Consider the following 23,815-nt stretch of genomic DNA (forward strand, 5'->3'; position numbering starts at 1 on the left):
CCCAGCGAATCGAATCGTAACATCATTAAAAGGAAATTTGGTAGTTCAACAACCCAAATAAGCGACAACAGCTCAATCACAGAAAGGGAAACGAATGCGGGGAGCACGGGTCCGACTCGGGTGTGAGAGGACACGTGAGAATGGACGTCTCTGCGGGTGTCGACGGAGAGGAATGATCCTCAGCAAATATTTGACAGAGAGACGGGATCTAATGAACAATAAGTCAGCTTTCTTACTCGCTCTTTGCTTGAATGGCATCCACGCAGGCCAGAAGATAGGTTACATACAGAAATATTAGATTCACCCGGATGGTGAGAAGTCGGACACAAGTCAATGCCAGCCATAGTCGCGTAGCTCATACTGAAGGGACTGATAATCTCTTCGTCCGCATAGGTATGTGGTCTCTTCAGTGGCCCGCCTGCAGACATCGCAACGGGCATGATCGAAGGCACTGGGGTTCCATACTCCCCTTGGAAGGACGACAAGTCACTGTAAGTCGAACTGTATGCGGGAGAGGTGCCATAGTTGGGCTGTCTGTATGGGTCCAGATGCGGATACGAGGGGTATGAGAAAACAGGTGGGGGTGACGCTGACAGTTGCCGTGTGCATTGGTGAGAGAACATGGTACCCCGGTCGTCTTGGCTATTGTAGCAGTCGTATGGGGGAAGGCGTTCCCTAGAGCTGTGACTGGTGTCCGAGTTTGGCTTGGACGAGCGGTTGTTCCTGGTGCGAGATTTCACAGGATTCGCATGCTTCGGCAACTCCGGTTTCTCGTGGGATCGTTCTGGGGACACTGAAGCTGAAGCAGCCCTCTTTTCCAGGTCCTCCAAGCGACGCTTCAGTTTCTTGCCTGTTGCATCCGGAGATTGTCAGAACACATTTTCAGCGCCAGCCGGTAAATAAGCTACTTACGGTAGTTTCTCTGAGCAATGCGATTCTGTATCCGTCGACGTTCAGCAAGATCTGAGATCTTTGTCCAGTCCTCATTAGGGTTGGCATTGGGACTGAATGCACTGCTGGAGCCGTGGGATGATGAGCTTCGGGAGCTCGAAGACTGATGGTACGAGTTGTTCGTAGAACGATGCATCTTGTGAGGGAAGGATAGGGGGAAAGGCAGTAGCAAGTATAGATGGCAGGAAGTATAAAGTCAGAATGGTTTGGAAGATTAAGCGAAGCTCAGGCAGAGCAGAGAACCTAGGAGGGTTTGAGTGCTCTATACGAAGTAGAATGTAGGCTAATGATAAAGTTCACAACTGGTAACTGAGAATCAACAGAGAGGATCCATCTGAAGGAACAGGAAGCATCAGAGTATTTAAAAGAAGTCTAAGCCTAAGGTCGATCAGCTGGAGAATCAGGCGTCTAGCTATGGGCTGCTAAGCCGCCATTGTATCCGGACTGAAACCAATCCATGATGATGAATCAAATCGTAGATAACAGCTCAAGTCCGAGCTCCGAGAATTAATTTTCTTTATTAAAAAAATGATTTTCAATTGTTGAGTAATATGTTTATTGATTTTATTTTATTTTCCTTTCATTGATTATTATTTTTATGGGACGGTGGAAAATGGAAATACCCGCTAGTCTTCTAGGGGGGTCATGGCATGGATCTGGAACCATGTGTTGTTGGTTAGGAACCCTCCTTGAATGGAAGAATAGATGTGCAGGGCTGCGTCACGGCTAGTGGACCTGGTCGGCCAGCTGGGCTGAAGGAATGTCAAGTGTGTGAGGCTGTTTTAGAGATCAGGCCGATTGCCGACTAGGAAGAATGGGTAAAAACACTTCTGAATGGAGGGATGGACATGGAGCGTGGAGGAAGGACAACATCAGGCAGTGCTAACTGAGTCTTTGAATTACCGCCCCCCACCTCCCCCAAGGCTACCACAGTCTACTTTAGTTTAATCCCCAATAACCAAGCCCAGGCATGATATAGAGAGCACTAATCATGGCCATGTGGTTCAAGGTATCACAATCAATCCACATTCCAACAGAGGTATGAATCACTACTGTAGGTACTCCATATCCAGACCATGCTGAGTGTCTACATCAGGGGCTCAAAATTTTAATTTAATTCACAGTAATGCGTTCTGCAACATTCTTTCTGGAGTAGTTCAGAAATAGAAGAAGCATGGCGCATTATGATTACTTAACCTGGAGATGTTGCTCCTTTCCCGGGCTGCAGATGCACAATACCAATCAAAACCATGATACCATGCCATGCAGTTCGCAAAAACTAACCCAGAACATGCCCCGACGACGGTTTATCTCTTATCTATTTTGTACCCCTCATTCTTACAAGCTGTGATCAATGACTATCAAAAAGATGGGTATTGTTTGGACGGAAACCATGGAAGTCATGAGATTGATAAGAATGTTGCTAGAGTATAGCTGGATGGAGAAGCAGTGTACCGGTGGACTTTGATAGATTCTCCCATATGGCTTTGATAAAACCTACTCATTTGGCTTCTCTGAAATAATAACTAAAGGCTCCTTTACAACAGCCCCCGTGGCATTCATTCTACTTTATTTTGAGTTACGAAATTGGATAGGTGTCCCATAGTGCTCATCGAATGTGAAACAAGCGACCTTGGAAACATGTTGGGTGGCTTGCCGTTGGGGGGGCCTGAATGGAGTCAACATACAGGAATGGATCGTGACTGGATAGAGTAGATGACGGTATTCCGACAAGCATAGTATTATTAGAGGTATTGCTGCACAGATGGATATTACTGAATGGTATTTGTTATCTTTATGAAAGTTCCCAATATTCGTGACCCTCCCTAATCAATCCAATTTAATAACACTTGCTCTATAAATCATGAAGTTTTATTCCGTTTTCTCCAGTCTCAGATATGTCTAGGTGTCATTCGGCTCAGAGTACGTTCTATTTCAGGGGCGCGGGGAGCCGTATGTGTATAGAAATGTTCCCTATGCCTCAAGGCGATTAAAATAACTTCTTTCCCCTGTCAAAAATGGTATCGGGCGGTTTGCACTGCACCACTCCGTGGAAGCGTCAAAGGTACATGACGGGCTCCGAGTCATTAATCAACCATACCGCCACGTGCTTGTCAGAACCGAGTTCTAATTTTACGTGAAATACATACATTAGGCGAATCTGATTAACGCTCCAATATAGCCCCCAATTTCGAAGGGAATGTTCGGACGGAGTAGTTGGGCCATCAATCCCACTATTTCCGTTCTAGCCGCATGTCCAAATCATTTAATGTTTGGGCCTTGGAGGCTTGGAGCCTCTACTAATTCACTCATGTTGTCTAGACTGATTTGAGAGCGCGCTGTGGATACCTATTTGCGCGAGTAGCCAGTGGAAGGCAGCCTGTCGCGCCGTCTAGACCAATTTCCGTTTATGGACTGCTCTTACATTCAAGAGGCCCCTTGCACCCTTGTGCAAGCGAGGCCTGAGCTAAAAAGGCCTTGGAAAGAATCCAAATCTGTGAAGATAGAGTGATCCAGATTACAGAGTAAAAAATTACAGCTGACGCACGGTCTCGACTTCTGCCACGTTGTAACCCCTAGATCTTGGCAACAAAGCTAAGGATAAGGATCTCACCCTTTCTCCAGCCAGGTGGGTAAAGACGGGTATGGCGTATGGGTTGTTTTCCATGATTGTGAGAATTTGGTTTTCTTGCAATGTCCTTTTGGGATATGGGAAATATGGGGTGAGCTACAGAGTAAAATTAGCCAACTGAAGGACCTTTGGCCCTCTGTTAATCCTTACTGTATGGTCCGGAAACAAGAAATCAAAGAGGAAACATCTTCTGGAATGAAGGCGCAGTGTAGAGGCGGTGACTTAATCATCTGACATTCCCTTATACATTCAGCTCTCAAATCACTGTATTACAGGCAAACAGCCTTGCAAGCCACATGGCTCCGGCTGATCTTTCTAACATTCTGTTCAGCTCGTGCAAGATAGGCTCATAAAGGAACGAGCAACTTGACAGGACGACTGCCAGTTTAGTATCTGCCCTCCATCAGGATCATCCCTCAGATTGATCGCTTATCTCTACACTTCTAATTATTTATTTATCGTATATTTTTCTTCAAAACAAATCCATAAGTTTTTGATAGACGAAAATTACTGCATATCAATATCAATTGCGTAGTTTTATTCCTAAGGCAAAAAGATCTTCAGCTCGCGTATAATATTCCCAGCATGACTCGGAGGAGTGGGCCAATCTTGTCATTCCATTAATGATCCAAGGAATTAGATAATGTCTTATCAATTTCTTGGCTATTTTCTTAACAGTTAGACTCGCCTAAACCTTCAATACTGGACTAGCTCGTCCGCTAGACCGCAAGGTGCCCGCAAAGTGTATTCCTGAAGCCCCACCTGTAGGGCTGAGACAAGGTAGTATAACCATAGCTCATTGGTTCTATTTTTTAGCGTTGTTTAAATTTACTAATTCAGCAGGATGTGTTTTCAGCAGCTGCCAATCATGTTTTTTGATTGCCGAGCCCCTTGACAATTCCATGCACCTATGTACAACTAATACTCAATTTGGAGCCCTAAAGGCTGCTGTTTCTCCCTGTTTTCCTTAGCCAAGATCGTACTGTCTTTGTAACGCAAGGAGTACAATTTTTCTTCTATCCTAGCCATTGAGCAGTGATTTTGAATCTTCATCTCACCGCTGGTGGCTACGAAGATCCTTGCCGGTTTACAGGGTCCAATCTCACCTGGCAGGGGTCTGAACCACTCATTGTAGGGAGATGAGCTGGACTTGTCAGCTGGCCCTTCCACCCAGCATCTAGAAGCCCACTCCCAAGGCGGTGGAGGACGAAACTGACTTGGTTGTGAATCTGACCAGCCCCGCCAGTCATGAATCATTATGATCTCCTTTTTGTAATACCCATAATCCGCTCGTGCATCTGCAGGCTTAATGATTTCCAGCCTTCGAGATGAGTTTGTTGTCTGAAACTCGTGGGTAGACCAGTGTCCTTCCAATTCTGCTCCTCGGTTCCCTTTTTGCAACCCCACCACAAAGTAAAATATGCCGCCTAAAGTCTCAATTTAGGTCTTCACATTCCACCAAACGACCGAGCAGCGAGTAGTTGAGCGCGAGACTCCAGTCCAAGGATCAGGCGTGCCATGATCCCTGCCATTATTCCCCACCCAACCAACATAACCATATATTACTGCCCTACTACTGGTCGAAACCGGGAAACTATATACCTAGTCGTCTTCATACTAGGTAGCTACCGTGGGAAAATGACAATAATGCAAGACTTGATAAATTTACTATTTCGAGGACTATTTTTACGCATTCTCATGCGCTTTCGCATTGTTTCTGCAGTATTCTTCTGCAGTTTCACAGGCTCATGCTCTAGGCCACGGCTCATTTAGTCTCCGCTAAGCCCGCTAAATCCGTCCCCTCGTGCGGAAAGATGCACGGGCTAAGCACCAAGAGACTTGACTTCTGACAACCGTTTCATCATGAAAGTTGGCGAGGTCATCAAGGGGATCAGGGTCTGCAAGTCTCTTTAGCACACTAGCCTAGAGTGATATGATCAAACCGTTCTTATGGACGGACCACTGACGGGACCACTGCGGTACGAGCAGGTTAGATTGCTCAGTAAAATCGGTGGATATTATCCGCTGCTCGGCCGGGGAAGCCGTCGAAGACTTGCAAGTGCGGGGACTCTAAAGGCTAAGGGTGTACACTAGTCATCGGCAGGATTTATCCGCAGCGGCTGAGAGTCAGGTGAACCTGCTAAAATGTTTGGAATCAAATGTTATTGACTGATCTTGCGATGGGGGCCGCAACTTGGCTGATTTGATTGATAATTCAAACTGCTCCATAGTTGTTTGTGGTCATTGGTGGAATGGCGGGTAGAAAACATGGACCGGTCTCTACCCAGATGTCAAGGCTCGAATCAAAGCCCGTACAACTACATGACAAGAGCCTCAAGCCCGCCGTTGGAATGCAAGACTCGGCTTTAGCCGACGATACTGTACATTCGATAGCCCAAGACCATGTTAAGAAAATTACTCAATTTTCATCAGTTGTATGAATTATCGCGTCAATGGAACCACAATATGCCAATCTTCAGCATCGTGGGCTTTGCCTCCAAGTGATCCTTGCATTAGTCCCATTTTGAAACTCTATGGTATGTGTACTTTTGAGTTCGTAGCTCACTTTCCACTCCTGAGCGGATTTACGAAATCAATTGCGCTACTCCGGCGATTCTCGGCCCTAACTCCGGTGACTTGACGGAGAAAACAATGAGATCACCGCTCTGGCTTACATATCATGGATAAGACTATCTTCCCGTTCCACATGGTTTGCAGACTTAAGTGGGGACACCATGATGACTATGTATTAGTAGTCTCTACTGTCATGGGAGGACAATCGATACTATACGGAGTAGCTTAGTGCAATTTGTACACATTCTTCATGATAGACACCTGCACTGTATGTAACTGTGGACACCTCTCGTCGGAAAAATGGTAAAACGGAAAAAGCGATATCCAAGGACTAAGACGCAAAAATTGCATCCCTTCCACCCCGTGATTAGGACGAATGAAACGAGACTGGGTATGAGGCTCAGCAAGACCCCTTCCACAGTTCCACCCCTCCCCCTTTTCGCCTGGTCCATAATCTGTACGACGACGATCATTCTCTGGCAGTTTTGGAAATGATCTCGACTTAATGCTTGCAACGTGGGCACACTTGTCAGTCACTCATGCAGCCCCAGACTACACAACATGGTGTAATGGTTTACAGTCCAGTCTCGATGAGGACTAGCTAACTCTGCCCTTGATATTGACAGTCTGCACAGCCCTGTTCGCAAACAAGATGGCTGCATGGCTAGCCCAAAAAAGGCAACCCTACGTATTCGGGGCGTGCGTCTCAAGTGGACTGTGACTGTGTTTCGCTTTCAACACGAGTCAGCGAATGATAATTCAGGTTCTACAGAGATTCCATGGTAGTACTTAGGTTGTGACCAGCGTGTCTCATGAAGGCTTTCAGTCCTTACCTACCATACCTTGTGAAATTGAGCCGAATCGGACGAAACCATTGAACCGACGGGAGTACTCCGAAGGTTGTCATGGATCCTGCGATTGGCGTCTGCCTGGGCCCTGGGACGCAGAAAGTCCAATTGGAATTGTCCAATATCCAGCTGGTTGGGCTTAAGAACTGTTGGTTTATGGACATATGGATTTTGGGTATTTGCTTGCACGCCATATCAATCTTTGCCGACCGCTTAGAGCACTCCTTAGTATGGAGTACTTGGTTAAGCTGCACCGAGTCGGATACCAGATTAGGTTAAGATGCTGAAAGTTGTACCTGTCATGTAGAGGTGGCTAGTGTGGGGTGCCTTGGTAAGGAGAGGTACCCTGTTACAGTCCGATTAGACACCAGTCTAGACATGGTCGACCCAGGTAGATACTCGGCATGAAGATTGGTTATACGGAATACTACAGTGTCATCCTTCGGGAAGGTTCCCATTATCTTCTTCTCAAGTTTTACAATTCTTCATTTTGGGTGGTCGTTCATGATCATTGTAGCCGGTACCTATAGGGCTGAGTCCTGCGCTTTAGGCGTCCAGCGCCCCCTGCGATCTGAGAAGATCAGCCACGATACTGGCCTTTGTACCAAGCCAACGAGCACATTCAGCAAGCTGCGCCGAATCTGATTCCTAGCATACTGGCTGTGTGTATATCGCGAATTTGGAGAGCGGCTATGGTGCAGCACTGATCATCTCGTTCTCGCCCTCGTTTAGTGACGAGGTGTCCCAGGGTCAGGATGTTAACATATCGCCTCACGTCTATTCAAAATGCATTGGTTCACAGACGGCAAACAGAGTGCAAACCTCAGCCTCTCAATCGATGCTCCCAGATGCGATTTAATGAATCGAAATGTGGCTGTTCCAATGTATCAAAATCACAAGCAGACCCAAACACATGCTAACGGCAGCGCCATGCTAGACAGGTCACAAAATTCGCAAAATCAAGCCGTGATGCTAGAAGAAAATAATTTTTCTAGTCCAACCCATGTGAGATAGCAAAAGCAATTCAAAACCGGACCGTGATAAAACAGTATCCATTTAGAGTACATAACTGTAGACGATGTCAGTCTGGGATCCTCACGCACATTGGATCGAACGTCACGATCAACTTACCTCCATGGGTGTTCCTCATCACCGTACTGGATGCCCTCAATCCAGTTCTTCATCTGTAGAGCAATCTCGCCGGCCTCCTCATTTTCCTTCAATCCACAATCAACCATCTTACCTCTGTAGCTAATGGTTCGCACAGGGCTGACAATGGCTGCGGTACCGGCTCCAAAGACCTCAATCAGTCTTCCTTCTTCAGAAGCCTCGGCAACCTCAGACATCCTAATTTTGCGCTCAGACACGGTCCAGCCGTTGGGGACGAGTCTCTCGCGCGCAAGCGCCAAGACAGAGTCTCTGGTTACGCCCTCGAGGATGGTTCCATCTAAAGGAGCGGTCGCTAGCTCCTTCTGTCCAGTCTCCTTGTTCTTCAAGGCAATGAAAAGGTTCATTGTGCCAACTTCTGTCACGTACTCCTCCTCACCAAATAACCACAGATTCTGCTGGAAGCCCCGGGAAGCAGCCTTCAACTGAGGCAGAACACATGGAGCATAGTTTGCTCCAAGTTTCTTATCTCCAACTCCGCCGGGCCAGGCACGGACCGCATAGTCAGTAGCCTCGAGTGAAATGGCCTTGAAGCCAGTAGGATAGTAGGGGCCAACAGGGCTGGCAATGACGAAGAGGAGTGCAGAGCCCGGTGGTCCAACGCCAAGGGTCTTTTGGGTGCCGATCATTGTGGGTCGCAGATAGAGGGAGTAACCACGGGCACTATCAGAAGTCAGCGACAGTCGATTCAAGCGGATAAGGACACTACCCACTCAGGAATGAATCTGCTGTCCAGTCTCACAAATTCCCCAATGAGCTTGATGAGAGCTTCGCCGTCAAAAGTAGGCAGAGCAATACGCTCGGAAGATTTATTAAGACGCGCCATGTTCTTGTCTGGGCGGAACAAACGGATCTGACCCTTCTTATCCTTGTAAGCCTTCATACCCTCGAAACACTCGAAAGCATAATGGAACACGCAAGCCGAAGGGTCGAGGCTAAGGTTTTGGTACGGAACGATGCGAGGAGCGTCCCAACCGTTGGCCGCTGACCATTCAATGGAAAGCATATGATCTACCAAGAAAAATTCGCATTAGTGCCTAGATTGGCACGACGGATTCCGGAGAACAAGGAGCCCATACCAGTGAAGGTCTTTCCGAACACAAGATCTTTTGGTGCCTGCAGCTCCTTAGGTGTAGAGGTCTTCGTAATTGTGAGCTTCGAAGGGTCAGGACCAGCTAGTTGAGATGCAGGAGCTGCTGTTGCGCTGAAATATCGCTGCCATGACTGTCTTGTCGCCGGATTCTGAACTCGAACACGCGCGGAAGCAAAGCTATGCAACGCCCGATGACGGGTCAATTGACGAAGCGAGCTCATGATTGTGCAATATTTGACCAGCTGTGCGCACTTCGAAATCGAAGGAATCAGAGATCAGCAGAAGAGTTTCGTCAATCGGTGAAATGGGGAAGAGAGGAAACAGTGCTAGGTGGCCGGGCAAATTAATGGAGCTTAAAAAGCGGAGGCGATGACTCCTCCCGCCGGACCCAAGAGACAACTCCGAAAGCTCCAGCTCGCGTATCATACATACATCAAGCAATATGTGTGACATACCTCAGACTAGTCAATGTCGGTGCAGAGCGCTGAGCAATCTCAACCACAAAGTTCCTTGGTGTCAGAAGTTGAAATAACAAGCATTGCAGCGCACAATTGATCGGATAGATGTCCTCTCAGCGGAGTCCATGTCCGACGTCGGCGGGCCCAGCAGAATGGGAGTGCCGGCAATAGCCGTTAGTCAGCTTTTTTGGAGGTAAGCCATCACGTGGATTTCATCTGTATGGTTGAGATAACATAAGCCAGTCTTTTGGCAGCCACCTTTCACGTGACTTCTAGCTTAATTGACACCGCACCATTGATAGGGGCATGTCCACATCAGGCATGGGGCCCAAATGGCCTCAAAAGTTCCCTGGAATTTGTGAGGAAAGTCAATGGCGTTATCTTCAAACAGTTTCAGGTACCAGCCATAGTTTTCATGCTCTATTTTCCTGTGTATACTTGACTTTCTTCCAGTAAGGATTGATCCGGTTGGTCTACAGCTACCTTGACTTGTGACATCTGCAAGTGTTTCTCATTCTGGCCGAGACAGGCTAGCTTCATTCGAAGTGTATTTCTATTTTTGAGGCTCTGATGTCCTGGGAAAGACAATGTTTTCTTCTGCTCTCAAAACGCTGAGCTCCAACATATCAGCAAATTACCAAATATCTCCTCATCCAACCGTGGTTTCTGGGCCATGGAGAATTCATGATGGAAAGAAGAAATCAACAGGTACCACTGCTTCCGTCTTCATATTTGACAGGAAAGCGCTTGATTACAGACCAAGTGGGCTTGGAAGCCGGTCCGGCTCGTCACTGAAGAAATTGCAGGAGGATGTGGTCGAGAGGTTAAAGCGTGAGGCCAGCAACCTTGCGCGTCTCAGACATCCATCAATCCTTCAGGTATTAGAACCTGTGGAAGAGACGCGTGGTGGGGGTCTCATGTTTGTGACGGAACCAATTACCACGTCCCTGGCCGGTTTGTTACGGGAAAAAGATGAGCAAGAGAGAACGTCGAGGATCGGGTCAAGACCCAGCCATTATATGGTGGAAGAGGCGGACGGAACTCGACGGCGGAGAGATCTCGAGATTGATGAACTAGAAATACAAAAGGGACTTTTACAGGTAGCTAAGGGTTTGGAGTTTCTGCATGAGTCTGCGGGCCTTGTCCATGGAAACTTGAACCCTGAAGCCATCTACATAAACTCCAAGTCCGACTGGAAAATCTCCGGGCTCGGATTTGCAGGGCCTCCAAGCTCTACAGAGTCTCGATCATCTCTTCCGCCCTTGGCTTTGTCAGAAGTTCTCTACCAAGATCCGCGCCTTCCCCAGTCAGTGCAGTTGAATCTTGACTATACGTCCCCGGACTTCGCGCTGGACTCTAATGTGACTACTGCTGCCGACATGTTCTCACTGGGGCTCGTTATCATCGCCCTCTATAATTCGCCTCATGTCTCTCCACTGCAGTCGCATTCGAATTTGAGCTCGTACAAGAAGCTGTTAAGCTCTCCATCTTCCACTCCATCGCAGGACAACAATTTCCTCTGCGCGGGTGCAATTCCGAAGGATCTCTTATCGTATCTATTGCCTAAGTTGATAACAAGGCGACCAGCTCAGCGCTTGAATGCCCGAGAGTTCCAGCAATCTCAATATTTTGACAATATCTTGGTATCCACCATCCGCTTTTTGGAATCCCTGCCAGCCAAAAATGCAAATGAAAAATCACAATTCATGCGAGGGTTACAACGAGTACTACCCGAGTTCCCTCCCACCGTCCTTGAAAGGAAAGTTCTTGGCGCTTTATTAGAAGAATTGAAGGATCGTGAGCTGTTGCCCCTGATCCTGCAGAATGTTTTTGCGATACTGCAGCGGGTTGCAAACGCACGTCGAACTTTCCCTGAGAAAGTTATTCCTCGGCTCAAGGAAATATTCTTCGCGCATCAATCAGGAAAAGGGGCTGTTCAGGAGCGCGACTCCAAGAAGGATGCGGGTTTAATGGTGGTGCTAGAGAACATGAATATTGTGGCAGAGAATTGCCCAGGGAAGGAATTCAAGGACGGTGAGTCAGCTATTCATCATGCCTCTGCTCTTGTAACTGACCCTATTAGACATTCTGCCGCTGATTCAGCTTGGTTTGGACTCGACAACCCATTCCCTGGTCGACGCTGCAATCAAATGCTTGCCGGTTATCCTTCCGGTTTTGGATTTCAGCACTGTTAAGAATGAAGTCTTTCCTCCAATCGCGTCTACGTTCAGCCGGACCAGCAGCCTTGCCATCAAAGTGCGCTGCCTGGAAGCCTTCACTGTCCTTTGTGGAGGTACCACTGGCGACGTCGCGATCTCAGAGGACGGTCTGACTGGCATTTCTGCAGTAGAAAAGCCGACAACCGTCAAGTCTTCGATCCTAGACAAATATACCATACAAGAGAAGCTTGTCCCGTCATTGAAAGCGATCAAGACAAAGGAACCAGCCGTAATGATGGCCGCCTTGAAGGTCTTTGGACAAATTGGGACTATTGCCGACACTGAATTCCTTGCCCTGGAGGTTCTGCCTATCCTGTGGACTTTCAGCCTTGGCCCATTGCTGAGCCTTCGTCAATTCGAAGAATATATGACGGTAATCAAAGGCCTTTCGTCTAAGATTGAATGTGAACAGACGAAGAAATTGCGAGAGCTTTCTTCGGGAACGGAGGCTACTGGCTTTCAGAGCGGACTTGGAAGCTCTCTCAGTATGTCAAACAATCTCATGCAGTCTGATGTGGATACCACAAGGAACAACTTTGAACGTCTCGTCCTCGGTCGAGAAAGTGCTGCGCCCAGCAGTCAGGCCCTTGACCCTTGGCAGGAGTTGGTTTCGCAAGCCCCAGCCCCACAGATCTCTACTCAAAATAAGACTGCCGGTGCTTTTTCCTGGTCTTCGGTCAGCAGAGGAGGTCCTCAGTCCAATCTAAATGCTCGATCTGTCACGCCTGATTACAATATGAGCTCTTTCCCGTCATTAGAACCTGTTGCGAGACAGAGATCTCCAATGGCCCAGACAGTCCCCGCATTACAACCTTCGTCATCGACCGCTTGGAGTCTACCAGCCTCCTCGAATATCCAGCACAACGTGCAGGGTAATGGCCTTGGTAACATGACTGGTTTGTCCATGGGTGTATTGACAGGTATGAAATCGCCGAACAATCCTGTTTCGGGCCGCACATCGCAGCAGTCCCTCAATTATTCTGCCTTCACAATTCCACCTCCTCCGTCGGCGCCAAACACGGCGGCGTCGTTTGCCAGCCCTGGTGGTTCGACTCCCCTTGGCAGAGCTTCGCTTGTAGGGAATCCGCCGGCACCTGCCAACTCCTTAAACCCCAAGTCAACCTCGGTGCAAACTACACAGAAGCAAGGTCTGGACAAGTATGAAAGCTTATTATGAATTTGTTGGCCTCTTATCAAGAACTCTGTTTGCCTCTATACCCTTTTCATTTTCAGCTAGTTCTCATTCTTTTGCATTTTCAGCCATATTGACTGGTTTTGTTCTGCGACTCATGATTCCCGACGATTTTCAGTCCTAGACGGAGCAGCGAGCCGTTAGTAAAAAGTTATCACATTTCCTTCTGATCCCCGCATAGGCGACGATGTCGCAAGTGGACACATTTCTGTTTAAGGAGCACCCAAATCAGAGAACATATTGCACACATTCTCTGACTCGATTACGGCGACGGAGAAACCAGCAGTGAAGCGTAGGTTGAGGTCAGTCTTGGCGCTGTAGTTGCTCCATACATCGATTAGGGAACAGTGGGCTCCAGTTGGCTCCCCCCACTTGCGCCAAGAAAGAGGCCCATGTAGTGACCGAGCTTACTTGGAGTCAGCAGATGGTGAGGTAAGTAGGTACCTAGTAGTGACGTCCTACCTACACAGCTCCAGGAATGCTCCCTCTTCTAGCTGCCTTAAGGCGTCTGCCGTCGAATCACCGGTTGCTCTCCATCCACCGCCCATCTACTACTACTGCTACTGCTTTTTTACCCCTCAGTTGTCTGCCGCGCTCTTCGCTTCTCACTCAACGATTCAATTTCTCATCTTCGACTCCTTCCTTTTCAAGCTGCATCCCTCTTTCGACGTCTTCAGAAGCCGCCTCTAATACCATGATGGATGACAAAACCAAGCAACACTATCTGGCCGACTCACCTCCGACTGTAGTACGGCTGGAGATCAAGTCACACTTCGATAGTCTTAAGGATGCGAAGCTTAGAAAATATGCCCATTACCTGAGCAGGTTTGTCTATCCTGGCCTGTTCACAAGAAAACTCCACTAGCTATTTGCAAAGACATGGATTAACGAGTACTTTGCTTGCTTGATCACAGAGCTGCTTTTGAAGGTACCCGTATCACACTACGGCAAGTCTCACCAGAGTCAGAACCGATCTACGATCTCATTATTTCCCTCTATAATGCCTGTAATGGTGACTGGGCCAGTCTCGCTCAGAAGACAAATGTCAGCGATGAACACCTTCGCTTCTTCCTGGAGTACGCCGCTCAATTTCTTGGAAATTGCGGTAACTATAAGGGCTTTGGTGACTCAAAGTTTATTCCTCGCCTGCCTGTTGCCGCATTTGAGGCTTTGTCCTCTGTAACTTCGGATACAAAGGCAGCGTTCGAAAAGGCCAACAGCACCGGCGGTGGAATCTATGAGACAAGTAACCAGTCGCTCATGCATTTGGGTTATGTTGAAGGCGGCCATATGACCACCTACTACCCTGATTCTCCTTCGATCACCAAGGACGAGATTACAGCCATTGGAGACCTGATGGAGCAGAAGGGCCTGCCGTTGGAGAATACACGACTCAAGAAGTTGCCGTCTGGCGATTTCGTGCTATGGATTGCTTCGGGTGTCTCCTCGCCTCCATCCAGAGACCGGGACCTTGGGGACATTGAGTCTCTGGACCTGGATGGCAAGTTAAAGGGAAAGAAGGTTCAACTTGTTTTCGGTGATCATAGGGAGGAGATGGCAAAGATTGCCCACAGTGTCAAACAGGCTTCTCTGAACTCAGCCAATGAAAACCAGAAGCGGATGCTCGATGCCTATGCTTTTTCCTTCGGTTGCGGGTCGATTGAAGCTTTCAAAAAGGCCCAGCGCATTTGGGTGAAGGATCAGAAGCCCATCTTGGAGACCAATCTGGGTTTCGTGGAGACATACAGAGACCCCCACGGAGTAAGAGGAGAATGGGAAGGATTTGTAGCATTGGTGAGTCACGTTCTACGATGAGGTATTTCAAGTGGCTAATTGGATCACTAACATCTGTAGGTCAATTTGGAGCGCACACGTGCTTTCGGAAAGTTGGTGGATAGTGCGGAAAGCATGATACCTAAGCTCCCGTGGAGCAAGGATTTTGAGAAGGACAAGTTTCTAAGTCCAGACTTCACATCTCTGGAAGTCTTAAGCTTTCAGTCTTCTGGTATCCCCGCCGGCATCAACCTACCAAACTATGACGACATCCGCCAAAATCTGGGATTCAAAAATGTTTCCCTCGGGAATGTTCTGAGTGCGAAAGCCCCGAATGAGCCTGTGCCATTTATCCCCGAGAAAGACCTGGAGGTCTACCGCAGATACCGCGATCCGGCATTCGAGGTGCAAGTAGGCATCCACGAACTACTGGGGCACGGAACGGGAAAGCTACTGCAGGAGACGGCTCCCGGAGAATATAACTTCGATGTATCAAAACCACCTGTGAGTCCAGTCACAAACAAAGCAGTCACCACTTGGTACAAGCCTGGTCAGACTTGGAGCTCTGTCTTTGGGGCCATCGCATCTTCATATGAAGAATGTCGAGCCGAGTGCGTGGCTATGGCACTTAGTTGCGACTTCGAAATTTTGAAGATCTTCGGGTTTGGCGACGGGCAGGTTGACCTCAACAATGAGGCTGGTGATGTTCTATTTGTCGCATATCTGCAAATGGCTCGCGCTGGTCTGGTTGCCCTCGAATTCTGGGATCCCAAGACCCAGAAGTGGGGCCAGGCTCATATGCAGGCTCGCTACAGCATTCTTCGCACTTTCCTCGACGCCGGTGATGACTTTGTCAAACTTGTTTACAGCAAGGAAGATCTGTCTGATCTAGAGATTCATTTAGATCGATCTAAGATCCTGACTCACGGGCGTCCTGCGGTGGAAAGATACCTGCAGAAATTGCACATCTACAAATGCACTGCTGACATAGACGCTGGCAAGAAGTTGTATGACGATATCACCTCTGTGGATGAGTGGTGGGGTACCAAGGTGCGCGATATTGTTTTGAAGAACAAGATTCCTCGTAAGATCTTTGTGCAGGGCAACACAATCTTAAACGGAGACGAGGTAACTTTGAAGGAATATGAGCCCACCCTCGAGGGCATGATTCAGAGCTTCGTTGAACGCAATGTCTAAATACCAAGGCTTTGTGGACGAACTCATTTGTGGTCAGTTCATGACTTCCCTATCCGGGTATCAAGGCACACATCTGGCATGTATGGTTCAACACCCACAATATATGTAACGCAAATACCTACCGCGATACTCGTCAATCAAGGATTGGATAGAGACGGTGATGTAACAAAGGGCCTTAGTCAAACGCATTCCGGTTTTATCTCAAATAACATGATTAGCTAACGACACCGATCTAGCGGCGATTTTGAATAGGACATAGTAATAACATGGCAGGCATCAGTACTCCGTATATAATTCAGGATGTTATGGTGATAGCTTCAGATCATGTGATTGTTGATAAAGAGGTGGTATCATTCCCTCCTCAACACTGCTATTCCCCTCTTGAATTCTTTTCGATACAAAAATCTAGTGAAAGTTAGGACTCTGTCGTCTTGGGAGTTAAAAATGTATACCAATCATCAACTCTTAAGTATTTGAGTAATAAGAATAATACTATAGTGCTGAAATGTGAGCAGTAACTTTGTATGGGAACTACGCTACTGACGTTCTCAATCGTCCCTAAGCGCCTCCCTCTAGTCTACGGAGTACTCCCACCTCCTCTTCAATCGCCCCTGCCGAGAATCATCCATTTTCTTTGTCCTGTCGCATTAATCATATCTGTGGCATGTTCAGAAAAGGACTATATGACGGCTTTTGATTGACCATTCTGAATATTTCTGGTCCGTGTGACCCCTATGTTGTGAGCATTTCTGAAGCCTCCTGATCGACAAGGAACCCAGTACTCTGAGTCTCGATCCCTTAGATCAACGGGACCGCTGTCAAAACCGATCTCATCTTTGTAACTCTAGACAGGACTGGAGCCAACTTTCTTCGATAACGCATTTTGCGAAGAAAATTCTCGACGCCTGGACACCTTGCTGTGGCAATCAAGTCCACTGGCTCGCCCACCACGGCGCGGCCTCCTCACCTAACGTATCCTCAAGTGGAGGAAGACGACGACGACGACTTCTATACCGCACCGCCTCCGCATTCCCCCTGCTCGGAAGCTTCCTCCTCTAGCTTCGTCTCGTCTCGTCCGCCGCCTTTCTCATCACTTGTATTCAATACTGTAACTGATCACAGTCTCGCAAAGGTTACTGTCACCGATTTCGCTTCGGATTCTCTGTCAACACCTGCTCCCCAGCCACTGCTCGAAGGGACCCAATATCACGACTCTTCATCGCCTATAGTCGCGGAAACCAAGGCCTTTTTCCAGAAAGGTGAATCCTCCGGCGCGAAATCAGCGGAAGACGGAGAACCCCCTCCGCCATACACTGAAGGGTCAAGTCCCATTGAATCATTCACATACGTGATGGCTGCGGCAGGAGGCCCGTCGAGTATTATCACTCAGGTGCAACAGGCAGGAGGGCCGCCTATCAACACATTAGGAGGTATGCAGCTTTGATCATCTTGGCTATTGATAGCATGAAATTGCGACGTACGAACGCAAGTTTTGTAGTTCGAGTATCACTAACTGTTTGTTCTACGAACTTTAGACATCGGTGGTGACGAGCATATCACTCTTGAATTGCGGTGAGGGCACATCCTTGTGACAGCCATACAAAAACTGTTCGGGTAAAATGCTAATTCGTCACATAGAGGTACTCGGTTTACACTATCGAGAGATGAGCTGTTGACCCTGCCTGAATTTGTCCTTCTGTCACTGTTTCCTAACGGTCTTCTGCCTGATGGACATATGGGGTCATTTCAAGAGGGTGACATCTATCCTGTTGACGTACGTCAAGTCCTTCCGCCGTTCCCTTTGTCCAAATGGCTCACAATTGCCTTCTTAGTATGACCCCACATCTCTCCAATACATGCTAGATTTCTTCCGTTCAGTTGCTCAGTCGATCCCGTCATCTTCACCTTCAGCGTCGACTTCTCCGGAATTAGAGATGTCTGAAACGGTGCTGGGATCGCCAAGAGACATATTACAAGATCGGGCCGGAATTATCGTCCTACGTGAGGACCTCGATTTCTATGCGATACCACCACGTCCCGACATCGACCATGCGGAGATGATGGAGGTCAAACGTGCCGTCGGCAGGGCACTTCTTAAACAAGACGGGATATTTTCCGGCCTGAAGAAAAGCGATGAACCCGGATCGACGGAGCAACATCTTATTGAGATGCTCACTGCAGGGTAAGTACATCCAACTCTATTAATTCTGCAAGTATATTCACGGAGTGCAGTGGTTTTGAGAGAGACGACCGGTGGGGTCACCGTGCTCCCGAACCTAACAAGGCGGTCATTTGCAGCCTTGCATTGGCTAAACTTCGCACCGACATCAGAGGTGATCTGTCGAATAACAATGCAGTCGGCATGGCACAGAAACTCTTATTGTTCTGGAGAAAACCAGCCAGGAGATGCTGGTGGGAGGGTGTCGAACTGGAAAATGTCGAGGGCGTCGAAGGCAAAGTAAAAGTGTGGGTTCGGAGAGTTTGGACGCTTGAAATGGTAAGTTAGCTTGCTCTGGTATATCTCTATGCTTCTAATCCCTCGACAGAGCGTTATTGGACTCCGATAGTCTTCGTTCGGTGACTCGACACGTTTGCAGCCAGCGCATCCTTTGTTTATCCCCTCCATGACGCTGTACAGACAAAAACAAAATCAGCCCTTGTCTTTAACCCGTCGCTTCAGTTTTTCATTTGCCGAGTTGACGATATCCCCCTTATTTCCATGTCTGCATCAGACAAGCGAAATGGCGTATTCAATTTATTGGGTGCTTGTGTATTCTGCTCATTGTCTTCACTAGCTGGCAGGACTCCACGCATTACTTTCTTTGCTTCCTTCTTCCCTATGTCATACATTAATTCACATAAGCTCCTTTCATCAACATCGTGAATAGTAGTCAATTTGTCAGAGGCGTTAAACAAAATAAGAAAAGAGCACTGGCTTGCCTCTTTAGTTGTTGGTTTAATGTTCCAGCTCTAGCAGTTTCCAAGATTGGATCTCTCCATGATCAGAAAAGCAGTGGTAGAAGTCCCTTGTACTGATCTCATCCTCTCCTTTTGGTCCATAATTGTCATAAGAACTCTCCATTAGTGATACACGTGACCATGTTGCTAGATTTGGTCTAGCGTAGATCAGAAACGCGACAAGGCAAAAAAGGCGGAGCATTGACCGCGATCACCATACAGAAGGAGCTTTAGCATGACCTCTCTGAAGATCAGGTTGTTTGGTATCGACTCGACAGATCAGAGTTGCAGGACATCGCAAATCCAGTAAGAGCCATCGGACTCTTGAGGCGACTGCATCGATCACTTTCGCAAAACTCTGTCTCACTCAAATTCAATTCCTCGCTCAGTTGAAATTCCAGGCCATTGTTGATTCGCATTTTCAGCAACCTCATCTTGCTCGCTTCGTAAGGGACATGGTTTTGTCCTTCTAAACGGCCAACATGTCCCCCCTCAGAGGCTATATCACGTCCTATCCTCCGCGAATACGCCAGTATGGGAACGCATTGCTCACGCCGGTCATTCCGCAGACTCAAGTTGGCCCGACGCCGCGAACAACGAAACGAGGCACTACTGCGGTGAACTATGCAGAGGATGGCTTCGACGATGAAGACTTTGACGACAGTGAAGGCCCAAGAAGGCCCACTGGTCTAAGAAGTCTACGACGCGAAGAGTCGACAACCGACAAGACCCCCTTGGCTGAGAAGTTGGGAAAAGAAATCCATGCCCCTGTGGAGGTCCAGGGAGTTTTTCGCGACTGGATGATCAAGAGGATGTTGCGACCAGCGTATGTATTGTTTGACTCGTTCCTCCGGGCTTGCTTGTCCGCTGGAGGGCACTCGACCGAGCTGACCTAACTTTTCGTGCCACAACAGTTGTGCCGACCAGCTACAAATTCAAGCGCAGCTCCCCCTGACCCTCATACCAATTCGTATCGACTTGGAGGTCCCAGCGCATCAGCCTCTCGAGCCATTTCCCATGCCGCGGGGTGTGGTGGATCCTGGTATCAACCCTACCCTTCCCGGATACCGAAGACCAGATCCCCTGCCTGCCTTCCGCATTAAAGATACGTTCCTCTGGAACCTCCATGAAGCTCTGGCGACACCTGAAGAATTTGCGATGGGCTTCGTGCGAGACCTGGACCTACCGAACCCCCAAGCCATGACTCTGGCAATCAGCAATCAGATACGCCAGCAGTTAGAGGAGTACGCTGGTGTTGCGCTACATCCATTATTTCAAAGTACACAATCGAAGCCCGCCCCCACTTCTCAGACAAATCCATCTCGGGATGTGTCCGCAACGCCAGTTCCTACGCAAGCTGCAACACCTGACAACAGAGTGGTTGGTGTATCGGTAACAAAAGAGGCACTAGTTAACGACAGTATACTAAACCCGGACGATGCATATCGGTGCCTGATCAACCTCAACATCAATCTGCAGAACAGGCTGTATACAGATAAGTTTGAGTGGTCCTTGTTACACCCTCCCGGCATGGCAGAGGAATTCGCGCAAGTCACCTGCGCCGACCTGGGCCTGGGCGGTGAGTGGGTTGGAGCCATCGCGCATGGTATCTACGAAGCTGTCTTGAAATTGAAGAAGGAAGTGTGTGAGAGCGGAGGAATGATCAGTAGCATGGGTGGGTACGGAAATGAGATCGATAACCAAGCTGCCAATGGCACCGAGGCTGGTTGGCGGTATGATCCCGAAGGACTAGGCGATGAATGGGAACCCAAGGTAGAGACCCTTTCGAAGGAAGAGATTGAGAAGCGAGAAGGAGACCGCGAGCGCCAGATCAGACGTCTACGGCGAGAAACTGCCCGGTTCTCTTCAACCGCCGGCATCACACCAGATATGTCGCGGCAGGGCAGTGGCTATTTCGACGTCGACAGTGAGACACCGCTGGGTAGAGGCGAAAGGAGCAAACGAAAGAGGCGCTTTCGCAGCTTAAGCCCATCGGGAAGGGGAGGCACTCCTGGTGGACGAGGCACACCAGATACCGGTTCGGGGGCTGGATATGGCGGGGGTGGAGGCACTTTATCGGATTGGTACGCTCGCCGATTGTAAATCATGTGGTCATTCACTTGCGCTAACCTGCTTATTTCTCTTTCAGGGAACGTCAGAGTTGGAGATGCAGCAACTGTATGGTATGGGGTTCTGCGGTCTGGGCTGTACGAGATGGTCCTGCTGGTCCAAGGGTGAGAAAGCTCTTACAGCAATTTGAGATTCGAGTCGTTGCACTAACTTGTTATGTCTAGACTCTTTGCCACAATTGCGGCCTATTGTACGAACGTGACAAGGTCACACCGGAATGGTCAAGAGACTTGCATCGCCACGATGTACCAGTTGGTCGATAGTTACCAGAGCTGGCCGCCAACTATATCTACTCCCCGGAATGTCCATCGCTGCGGCGTGAATTCGTTCTTCATAAACCAGATCAATCGATCCACCAGAACTCAGCAATTGTATCTCCGGGAGACTCATCCATAGCAGCTAGCACCACGAAGCTGTCCTTTTTCTTTCCCCTTATTCTACATGATCTTGGGGACATAAGTCATGTATTTCTCCTTTTTTTTCTCTATACTCATTCCCTTTCCCTGAGTTTGGCACGATATCTCTCATGAACCTTTAAAGAGGCAGGACTCCGGCGCATATGATTTTGACTTTACAATTTCCAGCTTAATTACCATTACCAGCATTAGCTGCCGGCCCGTCGTCTGAAACGTTGCCTTTTCTCGTGGAATCGAGCATCATTTGGTCGGCTTTGTTGAAAACCATTTACTTCTATAGCTGTATTCTGCAAGAAGACCATTTTCACGTGATCGGTTTTACTACCGGCACCTTGTTCACTTTCTACTTGGAGCTCTACAGGAGTTGTCCGATCTACTTTTCCTTGATCTTTTAATGCAGGTCAATTTGACGCTGTTTCTGTAATATGCTGTGGAACGCATCATGCTTTCAAAGCTCAGTTACTGGTCTCCCCATGGATGACTTTCGGGCCTTTTGGCCAGTTTCGGCATAGAACGTGACAAAAGGAACGCTTTTAAGCTAGAATACGACCAATCGTCACAGCATAGTATTGATGATTCGATTAGTAGTGGTACAAATCACTGACAGTACAGTTTGCAGAGGGACGGGACATCCTAAGTAGATAGCAAAGGAGTGCTTTTCTCTATCGATGCGTATGCGAGACTTTTCAATCACAAACGCCCTGATGCATTTTGCAAACCAGAAGTATCAAGACATCGCATACGGAACATGAGTGTCCGTGGATATGCCAGGATTGGAATGCTCTCCGCGACTATTGCGCACAATTCTTCTTGGACTTGGGTGCTTCGAAAGGCTCCTGTATCGGATTGTTAACCAGAGGATTCACGATTCCGCCAACTTGATAAGCGGCGAAGGTTCAAATGACTTACTGATAGAGCTCGTCTTTTTCTGTTTGAAATGACTTGTCGATCTTTGTCCGTGCCCATCTGGGCGCTCTTATTGCTCTGAGCCCGGACTGTAGCACCCACGCAAATGACGTTGCGGCTTCCCTCAACTTTGATTCCTGTGTTGATCTTGATTTCAAGCGGTGCAGGTTCGTGGTCTTCTGCTGGGGGTGCTAGCCGGCCCGAATCGTACAAGGCATTGATGATGGAGGTTGCCATTTCAGTCAGTCTAGCCTGGCGTTGTTTCTGAGCCAAGTGCAGAGCGTCCGCCTCAGAAGCTGACGGCAAAGTGGAAGTAGAGGGGGATGAATTCTCGGAATTCATTGAAGTAGAAACGCTCGGAGTTTGTTGAGGATGGCCCGCCATAGATGGGATCATGATGGTGTTGCTGTTGCCCACTACACTAATGGAGGCGTCAATGCTAATCATAATAGGAGTGGAGCTGGAACTGGGGCAGGCCTCCAAGGTCGTGTCGTCGTCGACGGTCTCTACGACATTCTGTCTCTCCTCATGGGTTGAATATCGTGGGACTGTTGAAGAGTATGGCGGTGGTGGTGTGCAGACCGCACGATTGCGCGCATTGGCGGCCGCTTCTCGAAGCTTGTGGGAGTGATGTAAGAAAGAATCCGACGGTGGCAACATTTTTTTATACAAGCAAAGTAACTTTCGAAAAGTATAGCGGCAGCTGAGGCAATGCGCTGGTAAGACTTTGGAGTGGATCTTAGATGTGATGCTGTGGTCCGAAGAAGCGTGCTTGGGATGGTATCACAGACATCAAACATGAAGCTAAATTAGAGGACGCTATCTCTCACAGCAAGATGAGATCTTGCTGGTTATATAACCCATGATAAAATTTAGCGGCACGTAGCTCAAGGTCAGTTGGAACAATACCATGCAAGACGTTATTGATGCAGTCCAAATGACGACTGCCCACTTTTCCCAATAGTTGGGCGAAGAGTAGCGGTGCATCAATAGTTGCTGGCACTTGTGTTTATTCGCTAACAAATAAAGTGTGGTTGGTAACAATGCTCCCAGCCTCCTTATTGAGTTGGTATTGTTCTTTCCCATCAATAGGCAGAATAGGATCACGTGCAGTCAGCTATTTGTCAACCCCCCCTGAACATCAGCCCAGTAAACTTGTTCTAAAGGGATAAGAAATAGCAGAAAATTACTACTTTATTGATGCAATCCCAGTCAATGATGGAGGCTGGAAGTCGGGTAGATGCAGAAAGGTAGGTAAGGAAACATTCATCACTGGCCTCCATCAAGTGCCTATGAAGAAA

General features: G+C 48.2%; 7 protein-coding genes across 7 annotated transcripts; 4 read left to right on the plus strand and 3 right to left on the minus strand.

Annotated features, from left to right (window-relative positions):
- Positions 1 to 76: 76 nt before the first annotated feature.
- Positions 77 to 1,087, minus strand: Aud_007735 (bZIP transcription factor; the record flags this gene model as incomplete). The annotated part of the gene is made up of 3 exons (XM_043292623.1): positions 77 to 208; positions 288 to 850; positions 913 to 1,087. 3 exons carry the CDS (start codon positions 1,085 to 1,087, stop codon positions 77 to 79), a joined length of 870 nt encoding a protein of 289 aa, XP_043148558.1.
- Positions 1,088 to 8,061: 6,974 nt separating this feature from the next.
- Positions 8,062 to 9,486, minus strand: Aud_007736 (branched-chain amino acid aminotransferase, cytosolic; the record flags this gene model as incomplete). Its single annotated transcript, XM_043292624.1, has 4 exons — positions 8,062 to 8,074; positions 8,137 to 8,835; positions 8,886 to 9,183; positions 9,252 to 9,486. The coding sequence occupies 4 exons, from the start codon at positions 9,484 to 9,486 to the stop codon at positions 8,062 to 8,064; spliced, it is 1,245 nt and encodes a 414-aa protein (XP_043148559.1).
- Positions 9,487 to 10,310: 824 nt separating this feature from the next.
- Positions 10,311 to 13,119, plus strand: Aud_007737 (putative protein kinase Scy1; the record flags this gene model as incomplete). Its single annotated transcript, XM_043292625.1, has 2 exons — positions 10,311 to 11,757; positions 11,807 to 13,119. 2 exons carry the CDS (start codon positions 10,311 to 10,313, stop codon positions 13,117 to 13,119), a joined length of 2,760 nt encoding a protein of 919 aa, XP_043148560.1.
- A 709-nt stretch (positions 13,120 to 13,828) lies between these two features.
- On the plus strand, positions 13,829 to 16,104 carry Aud_007738 (dipeptidyl-peptidase III; the record flags this gene model as incomplete). Its single annotated transcript, XM_043292626.1, has 3 exons — positions 13,829 to 13,959; positions 14,049 to 14,928; positions 14,989 to 16,104. The coding sequence occupies 3 exons, from the start codon at positions 13,829 to 13,831 to the stop codon at positions 16,102 to 16,104; spliced, it is 2,127 nt and encodes a 708-aa protein (XP_043148561.1).
- Positions 16,105 to 16,838: 734 nt separating this feature from the next.
- Aud_007739 (putative general stress response protein Whi2) lies at positions 16,839 to 18,671 on the plus strand (the record flags this gene model as incomplete). The annotated part of the gene is made up of 7 exons (XM_043292627.1): positions 16,839 to 16,843; positions 16,996 to 17,534; positions 17,640 to 17,676; positions 17,743 to 17,878; positions 17,937 to 18,286; positions 18,337 to 18,601; positions 18,651 to 18,671. The coding sequence occupies 7 exons, from the start codon at positions 16,839 to 16,841 to the stop codon at positions 18,669 to 18,671; spliced, it is 1,353 nt and encodes a 450-aa protein (XP_043148562.1).
- Positions 18,672 to 19,544: 873 nt separating this feature from the next.
- Aud_007740 (putative RSC complex subunit Sfh1) lies at positions 19,545 to 21,165 on the plus strand (the record flags this gene model as incomplete). The annotated part of the gene is made up of 2 exons (XM_043292628.1): positions 19,545 to 19,888; positions 19,977 to 21,165. 2 exons carry the CDS (start codon positions 19,545 to 19,547, stop codon positions 21,163 to 21,165), a joined length of 1,533 nt encoding a protein of 510 aa, XP_043148563.1.
- A 1,234-nt stretch (positions 21,166 to 22,399) lies between these two features.
- Positions 22,400 to 23,174, minus strand: Aud_007741 (uncharacterized protein; the record flags this gene model as incomplete). The annotated part of the gene is made up of 2 exons (XM_043292629.1): positions 22,400 to 22,444; positions 22,518 to 23,174. The coding sequence occupies 2 exons, from the start codon at positions 23,172 to 23,174 to the stop codon at positions 22,400 to 22,402; spliced, it is 702 nt and encodes a 233-aa protein (XP_043148564.1).
- Positions 23,175 to 23,815: the final 641 nt, after the last annotated feature.

This window comes from Aspergillus udagawae (assembly GCF_001078395.1).
Source record: "Aspergillus udagawae IFM 46973 DNA, scaffold_5, whole genome shotgun sequence".
Classification (NCBI taxonomy): Eukaryota; Fungi; Ascomycota; class Eurotiomycetes; order Eurotiales; family Aspergillaceae; genus Aspergillus; species Aspergillus udagawae.